The following is an 8,999-nucleotide window of genomic DNA, read 5'->3' as shown; positions in this document are numbered from 1 at the left end:
CCCGGGAACCTATCTTTGATCTTTCCATGGTTGCCTATAAAAAATCTTAATTCACTTTGCGTCGTTTTTTTTGGGACGTATCCCCAACGCAAAGCGAGGTCTAGGTGTAATGTGTATGAAAGTTTTAAAAGGAAATGTTGTACCTATCAGGAATTCCGCCAATGCAAGCTGGAGGAGCGGAAGGATATTCTGCTCGAAGGACCAATGTTTTTGGAGGGGCGGAAGGATCCAATGAGAGTGCAACTTTTGGCGGGTGCCAATATATCTTCGTGATATGGTGAGCTGATGAAATAATTAAAAAGCGCGGGACTTCGTTTAATATATTCAGTTTATTCACAGATAACCCGGCACACACGAAATGTTTCGATTTGAAATATACAGGAGTTTCGAATATAAAAAGGAAAAAGAACGGGTGTTCGAATCAAAGTCTCGTACCAGATTAACTATGGCGATTTACAGGAGTATTCCTCGTCCCGGTGGCGTGAACAATATTTATTCTTTTACGTTATCATATATGTTTTCTACACCCGGTAGAATCTGTAGTTTCTTTAAAAATACCTGGTAGGCATCATGTAGTTCAGAAGTTAATTTGACCGGATCCTGGAATATATAAGATTTCTTTAACTTAATGTTTCAGTATATGCCTAATAATATTTTATACATGTGCGTAAAAAATATGTTCACTTTTCTCAACGGTGTATCCATTAATTTGCAAACGCTTACAAAGGGCAGTTAAATAAGTCGGGTCACATTTAAACTGAAACGATAATTTTTTTTTAAGTCAATATAAATTGTCCAAATTTAACTCACTACAGATAGAACAAAAAAAATTTAGTTACATACAAAGTCAAAAAGCCGATTTATAATGGCAATAACTTGTGTTCTATTTATCCGATCTTATTAAAATTATGGGAAATTATGTTTTATGCAAAACTATATCTTTAGTGAATTTGGTAAGGTTGATAAACGATTTCACGTAAAGCACTTAATGATGAAGTGGTTCCGGGTTAAAAATAGCTCAAATAATCATGGCAATAGCTGTTGAGCCGACATAATGTTGATTTGCACCGTCGGACGGACATGGCTATATCGATCTAGCTTCTCATGCTGATCAAAAATATGTATTTCGGAATATGTCGGTCGGAAATGTCTCCATGTGTGTGTTATAAACATCTAACCAATTTTACAATATCCTCTGTAAGGCTATACGGTGCTGTATATACTTTAAAGTTCGGAATATCTTTTTTATGCCAGTTGCATCAATTTTGGCGACTAAAAAAAAAAAACAGCATCCTATAGAACCATGGTACAAAAAGGAAAATAAGGACATTTTTTTTATATATTTTCAAAACTGAAACCCCAAAATTTGTATAAACAAAAAATTGAATCTAAAGGGTTCCTACTCAACCTAATATACACCTACACTTAATATACTTTAATTATGCTTTATAACAAAAACGATTGCTTAAGTAAATTTCATAGGCATACTCCAACCCCTTGATCTATTTTTCGTACTTCACTAAATCATTTAGTGGTCCGATCCGGATGATTTTCATACTTTATCTTAAGTAGTTGAAATACCAAGTTTTATTCCGATAGCTTTTTAAATGAACGGACGTACAGACCGACATGGCCATATCGACTTCAATTATCATGCTGATGGAGAATATGTATACTTCATGGGGCCGGAAACGTATAAAACCCTTTTCAAGGGTATAAGATCTAAAACAGATATATTTGTCTTTCAAAAAGAGCGCTTTTTTTGAATTTTTATTATCGATTTTGAACATATACATTTAAATATGCAATTCGATTTCTTTTGCATGACCACCGTGCAAACGAAGTGCAAACGTTGAACCCAATTTTTGACCACTACTTTGCATAAATCGGCCGAAATTCCGCCAATTTCGCGTTCAATATTAGCTCTGAGCTCACCAATCGTCGCCGACTTGTTACAGTAGACAAATGACTTCACATAACCCCAAAGAAAATAGTCTAGAGGCGTCAAATCACACGAGCGCGGCGGCCATTCGACCGGTCCATTTCTGGAAATAACACGCTCATCGAACTTACTCTTCAACAAATCAATTGTAACGTATACTGTGTGGCTTGTGGCAGCAATATTTTTAACACTTCGTGCACTTCTTGCTCTCACTGGTACCGGAACATTATGTAGCGAAAACGTAGATTCAAATTTTTTTACTAGACGGTCGATTGTCGAACGGGATGGCTTGTTAAATGGACCGTAAAATGGCCGTAATGCTCTTAAAGTAGTAGCAACAGAACGAATTTTTTCATAAAAAATTTCCACGATCTGCAATCGTTGTTCAAGTGTGTAGCGTTCCATGATGAAATGTATACTCATGAAGTTAACAAATGACAATAAATAAAAAATATTTCGTCGTTCGCCCTCCCTATCGGAAAAAAGTTGAAGCGCACCTATTGATAAACCCTTCATATTTATACTTTATAAAAAATGAGAGCACTTTCGAAGTTAAAATACCCTAAAAATTTAATTTTACCTAGAAAATACCAAAGGAAAAACAATAAATCGGAAGAAATTATATAGTAATATATCCGCTACTCCATTCACCCACACCCCTTTACTTCCCACTCTATTCACCAACGTAACTTCACCCCCTTTTGGTATATAAAGCACCGAATGCAATCGAAACTAATCAAAATTCGAAGCTGTCACCCAAAATCTTCCAAGCGCAAGAACGCTTAGAAGGCAAAAATAAATTACCCAATAAAAACATAGATCCCTTGTCGCCAGATAAACAGCTCCCAATACAAATATCAATGGGTCTGTAATCCGAACCATAAATCTGTATGAATAGCAAAAAAAATTAATTAATCGATTATTGTATCATATGATTATTTTTTTCCTTGCGACTACTAATCGCGAATAATCGCAAAAAATGAAAGTAATCGATTAATTTAACGATTATTTTTATGGTATTCCTTTTTATGACTTTTTCAAATTCTTATATATTTTATAGAAAAGTAGTAAATAAAACAGTATTTTTATTGTTATTGTTAAAGTAGGATATACATACATAGTTGAAAACTATCAACCTAACTATATTTTACAAGCACTTGCAACTAAGGCCTTCGGCTTGGACGAAAACTACATCCATACACTAGCCTGGGATTCGAATCCGAATCCTCGTTGCTCAGTTAACTAAATAACTTGGCCACTTAGACAACTCATCTACCGAGGAAAGAAAACAGTAAAATTTTTCATTTATATATATTTAAAACATTTTTGTTAGTAAGTACGCCGGGGTTTAAGAACAGAAGTTCAGATAGATGTTCCGTAGTTAATCTGTTTCTTTTTTCGGTTGCCGTGTTTCCCGCTTTAGAGAACAGGCTCTCAGCTGGTACAGATGTACATAGCAAAAAACACTAGCGTTGTGCAACTGTATTCAATTTTGGGTATACCGAAAGCATTTCTACCTAGGCGTCAATGACGTTGGGTTTCAGGAGCGTTTAGAAATAAGCTCAGCTCGTCTTCGACGCCGTTTATGTGCCAACGATTTGTGGTAGGCCCATAAGTCAAATTTCACTTCACCACCAACTGAGCCATCACAAACACTGTCTTGGCTTTCATTTGCATGGGTTACAGTTGCCATTTCTTTCCGTATATTTTTCATTACTGAAGCAAAGGCAAGACCATCTTCAAAATGGATTCTCTTGAAGAGGTGGTTCAGCAAAGTTGCTGAAGTCAACAAAAACCGACGATCAAATTGAGCCAGTAAATTTTTTTGAGCTTATTTCTAGTGGTTGTTTTACAGATCTGTTAAGATCACTTCGTGCTAAATTTCACTCACCCAATCGATTATTTCATCGAATAATCGATTATTGAATCAATCAATCGAATATCCTTAATCGATTATATTTAATCGCAAGTTGAAACAAATTAATCGATTATTGTGTATCATATGATTAATTTTGCCATCCCTATGTATGAATAATTATAAGTTAGTCGTTAAGACATTTTCGTTCAATACAGATTACAATTATTACGTTCTCAAAGTTATCTCTTTTTATACCCTTGCAGAGGGTAATATAAAATTGGTCAGATGTTTTTAATGCACAGAAGGAAACGTTTCCGACCCCATAAAGTATATATATTCTTGATTAGCATGAGAAGCTGAGTCGATATAGCCATGTCCGTCTGTCCGTCCGTGCGTATGCGTTTTACTCAGCCATTTTAAGAGCTATCGGGCTGAAATTTTTTTTCTTTGCTTTTTATTATCTGGAGCAGATCAAGTATCAGGATCGAACCACTATATCATATAGCTCTATAAGAAACATTTTCATAAAAATTTATAAAAATTGGAGTATCCCCATGAAATTTACTAATTACTATCCTGATAGAATTGGATATAAAACATCAGATCCCAAAATTTCAATCCGATCGGATAAATAGAACACAAGTTACAGTCAATATAAACCGGTTCAAAATGCTGCCGGCAGCGCTGCTTGCTGCCTACTACGTCATCATCAAATCAACAGAGCACATGCATACACACATAGAAATTTTAGTAAAAAGAGAAATAATGTTTTGTTTGTGTTTGTGTATGATGAATTGAGTTGCAGGGAAAGAAATTTCCAAATGTAAAAATATTATTGCCAAGGACTGCAGGGGTATACGTATAATGTATAAACTTCGGCATATCCGAAGTTAGCTTCTTTGATATTTTTTAGTAGACTTTATATAAAAATATAAATAAACTATATATGTACAAAAATATTTCATAAAAACCAAAGGGCCGGGTCAACTTCGACCGCGTTAAAGTTTGTATACCCTTGCAAGTTTTTTGTTACTTACAAATGTCTAATTTGAAAGCAGTCGCGTAAAAAGTATCGAGGTTATTCACCAAGTCACTTTTTTCGACCGATCGTTCCTATGGGAGCTATATGATATAGTCACCCGATCTTCATCAAATTTGCCAGAGTCGTTTACAAGTCTAATATGTTCAATTCAATATCACGACAATATCTCAAATAATAACGAAGTTATTGAGAAAAGTCACTGCTCGTGACTTGCCCTCTGTATGGGAGCTATATTGTTTAGTGGTCCGATCCGGCTGAATCCGAGATATACAACCTGTGCACTATACACAAGCCGACATGCAATTTCAGCTCTGTAGCTCTTACGGTCTAGGAGGAGCTTGCGCTGATCCAGACGGACGGACATGACTATTTGAACTCGTCTCGTCGTGCTGATCAAGAATATATATACTTTATATGATCGGATATGCTTCCTTCTATGCGTTGCACACTTCTGACCAAAATTAATTTACCCTATTTGCAAGGGTATAAAAAAACTACTTTCTAGCAAAGTTCATGTATCACACAATATTTATTTGACCTAACTAAAAAACATTTTATGTTTACCTTTGATAACATTTGTTTATTGTCCATTTAGGATAGATTGGAAATAAATATACATATAAAAACCTGAGGGGCGGGGCTAACTTTGACCCTGTCAAGTTTTTTTGCTACTCTACCGTTACCTGTCAAAGTGAAAAAACCTTTTATATAAAATCTGGTGTGTTCGCGAAAGAACGGTCTAAAATCTTAAGCAGCACCAATGCGACGCATGTAATTTGTTTTTTTAAAGGAAGTTGATCGTGAAAGACCCTGTTTTGGACCAATCGTTTCTATGGGAGCTCTACGCTATAGTCACCCGATTGCAGGAATTTTTTCTGAAATACGAGCGTGGCCAAATGGCCACGTAGTAATCATAATCTGGCCACAACCAATTTTCGAAAATGCGTAAACAACACCTAACTAAAATATGCCAGAAATTTTCTGAACATGCATGATTTCTCCAAAATGTCAAATGTATAACTTACTCATTCTAATGAAGGTATTTAGTGCTGATCACAAAAATTTATCAACGAATGAATGACAGTTCATCAAATATACTGTCGATGAGGATTTATATGCAAAAAACATACTCACCACTTTTTGATATATAAATTCTGCACGTGCTCCAGGATTTTTGTCAGCATATAATTAAGAGCTTGTGAGCAAGTATGTAAGAAGTTGGATATGAAATATATCTATTTTTGGGAATACTTTTATTGGTGTTTAGATTGGGGTAACGACATATCTCCGCCGTTAGAAAAACGACATATCTCCGCGCGGAAAACGAAACGGCATAATTTCGCACGGAGATATGTCGTTCCGCAGATCACCGGCGATGATATAATAATAAGCCCCAATAATAATTTCGCGCGGTGATATGTCGTTTTTCTAACGGCGAAGATATGACGTTTTGAAACGACATATCTCCGCGCAGATCACCGGCGATGATATTTCGTTGTAAAACGACGTTTTACAACGACATATCTTCGCCGTTAAAAATGCGACATATCTCCGCCAGAAAAATGTACTGGGCGGAGATATGTCGCTATGCCCTAAACGGCATAATTTCGCGCGGAGATATGTCGTTCCGCAGATCACCGGCGATGATATATTAATAAACCCCAATAATAATTTCGCGCGGTGATATGTCGATTTTCTAACGCTGCTTCGCTGTGTCTTTAGCCCCTATCTCTACCTTTGTAATCTCACTTGGTTGGTTGCGACAACCTTTAGTCACTGGTTTATGTGCTATATAAATAAATAAACATTAAACAAATTCAACAAGTACTAACGTCTTTCATTGAACACCTTTTTTTATTGCAAATGTTTTGGTATGAGTGAGCCACAACCCTTCGGTCACAATTCGTGTATTGAATAGTACCTGCTCAATTCAGTGCCACAAACATTCTCGAATTCAAGGTCTCATCTGAAGTTGACAGTTGACACTACATGCAGAATAAGTGCTTTAATTTGCTACAAACCAATTTTCCTCGTTCACGTGTATAAACGTCGTAAAATCTCCTATTAAGACGACTCGGAAGACTTTCTCTTTTCGTCCTTTTTCCTTTCAACTGGTTCCCGTTCAAAGCGTTTCTTTTACACTACAGTAGGTTCCGAGTCGTCTTAACACGGTTGGGTTGGGACTCTAGGACAAATTTTTCCTCTGGCCACCTAGAGTAAAGTCCTTAAAAAATGCCCTGCCCGATTGATCAAACTTGGTACTAATTTTACCAAATTTTGAATATTAATATTAAGTTTTGTGACAACAGCTTTAAAAACAACAAGTTATTAGGAAAAGTGAATCTTCGTGACATTCATGTTTGGGAGCTAAATGATCTGTATATTGGTCCGATCCGGCTGAATCCGATATATACAATATGTGCAGAATATAAAAGCCTTTTTGCAAGGGTATAAAAAGAAATGCCCTTACTTCTGCTCGGCAATTCATAAAGATTCATATATATTCATATAAAGAGATGCAAAACCTTCTATTTCTCTCGCTCTTTCTTAAATTGTGCTTGCTTGTGTGTCCATTAAGGCTAATTTTCTGTCTTTTAAGTAGGTTTTTTTCATGTTATAGAACTTACGTTAACTGTCCTACTGCTGCAATCAACTACTTTAACATCTTCAGCTCCAAATTCAATAGCATCTTCAAAAACTTTTTCTTCAAATGTTTGGCTTTTTGGATATAAGACAACCTCAGCTAAACGAGCTCTGATCCATCCAAAATCTTCAAAAATGTGCGTCACGTCAACGAAAATGCCTCTAAGAAATTAAAAATTTTTGTAGCTTTATAAAATTGTCATGTACATACAGGCGTTACACACCCAGATTTCTTAATCATGGCTGTTGCGTCCATTTTAAATCCGGAAAAGTTGTTCGTATTTATTATACAAATCACGAATACATTTTTCTTATATTGAATACCTAGTCGATGTTTCGTAAATTGCATTTTGTTATTCTGAAACCTTCTTAAAGTATTTTGGATAGTGTCAAATGGCACATTCTGTTTTACAGCTTTGTCAATTTCTGATCTCAACATTGAATTTAAAGCTGGATCTACAGAATCGCCTTCTTGAATCGCCAGACGTATTTGTCTTAAAATTTTTGCAAACAGAACTGCTTTATATTCATCCTTTTCAGCCTTTAAATGTTTGATATTCGCCCATTTGGAGTGACCTGCCATTAAACGTCTAGTAGTTAAATTCACATTTGGGTGTTTAATATGAGCACAACAAATATTCAAAACATTGCGTAACATTTTTTTTCTTGTTTATTTCTACTTAGAGCTGGGAATTTTAATAGTAGCAATAAAATATTAGTTTTCCGATACATCGATTAAAGATTTCCAATGTTGCTATATCGACGGGAAATTCAATAAAATGCCCGATTTCCACCGGCGACCATATCTTTGGGAAATGATGCACAAACCGCGGTTCCGATTGGCGGCCATCCTCCATCCACTATTTCATTAAAGCCCGAGGTTTTGCTGTGCCGAAATTTTACCATACATATTACCATTCAAAAGAGACGTTCCCATCTCAGGCGATTGGCCTTTTTATCGTTATTTTCCAAATTCAACACTGAAAATTTGTCATTCACTGGAAAAATGTGAGATTAAGTAATAAATGCGTTTGTTAGTTTCTTCGTAAGTTGACAATATGGACAATCAAAATATGTAAGTTCCCGTATATGGTTTTCAGAATAAATTTAGATCTCTTTCCTTTTCACATTCTGCGGTGTGATCGAAAATCATCCCTATCACTTCTAAAATTAAAAGGTCGAATAACCACGTGGAGTTACTGTTGATTCCAAGAGTACAAAACAACGACAAGAACGATTCCAGCCACATCATCAAATTTTTCAATTTCAACCGCCGCCTTGTGCTGACGTGTTTTTTAATGCACTCCGCAAATTTTAGTTTAAAAAAAGACTGCGTTTGCAAAAAATTGTGTAGGGCTCTCAGTCGCCTCAGTGAAGCCTATTTACAATCATATTGCTATTAGTTTGTTCTAATAGCAATAAATACTAAGTTGCAACAACAGACTGCGTAATTTTTGGAAAAGCCATGTCCACCATTTCGGGCCCAAGCTCTTTCGATCCCCACCAGCAACAGC

The 8,999-nt window shown here is 35.8% G+C and overlaps 1 protein-coding gene across 3 annotated transcripts; it reads right to left on the bottom strand.

The window, feature by feature from the left end:
- Nucleotides 1–310: 310 nt before the first annotated feature.
- On the bottom strand, nt 311–8,193 carry LOC6653340 (probable transcriptional regulatory protein PERMA_0079). Of its 3 annotated transcripts, none has more exons than XM_002075673.4 (4): nt 7,710–8,189; nt 7,470–7,647; nt 662–757; nt 311–600 (listed from the first exon to the last, which is right to left on the bottom strand). In XM_002075673.4, the coding sequence occupies exons 1-4, from the start codon at nt 8,141–8,143 to the stop codon at nt 493–495; spliced, it is 816 nt and encodes a 271-aa protein (XP_002075709.2). In that variant the 5' UTR covers nt 8,144–8,189; the 3' UTR covers nt 311–492. The 3 variants fall into 3 exon arrangements, with proteins under 3 accessions (XP_002075709.2, XP_023037257.2, XP_023037256.2); XM_023181488.2 differs by lacking the exon at nt 311–600 and adding an exon at nt 5,977–6,077 and having other exon boundaries at nt 668–757; nt 7,710–8,193; XM_023181489.2 differs by lacking the exon at nt 662–757 and having other exon boundaries at nt 7,710–8,191.
- Between the last annotated feature and the right edge of the window lie 806 nt (nt 8,194–8,999).

The sequence above is a fragment of the Drosophila willistoni genome, unplaced genomic scaffold, assembly GCF_018902025.1.
Source record: "Drosophila willistoni isolate 14030-0811.24 unplaced genomic scaffold, UCI_dwil_1.1 Seg531, whole genome shotgun sequence".
In the NCBI taxonomy this organism is placed as follows: Eukaryota; Metazoa; Arthropoda; class Insecta; order Diptera; family Drosophilidae; genus Drosophila; species Drosophila willistoni.
The sequence above is the reverse complement of the archived record's forward strand: the minus strand, read 5'-3'. Positions and strand labels throughout refer to the sequence as shown.

Bases quoted from the DNA above. Each gene is read 5' to 3' on its own strand.
- LOC6653340 (XM_002075673.4), bottom strand. From the start codon at position 8,143: ATGTTACGCAATGTTTTGAATATTTGTTGTGCTCATATTAAACACCCA. The intron at 7,648-7,709 runs GTGTGTAACGCC...TTAATTTCTTAG, and splicing joins GCCATGATTAAGAAATCTGG to AGGCATTTTCGTTGACGTGA. The intron at 601-661 runs GTATAAAATATT...TATATATTCCAG, and splicing joins AACATATTTTTTACGCACAT to GATCCGGTCAAATTAACTTC.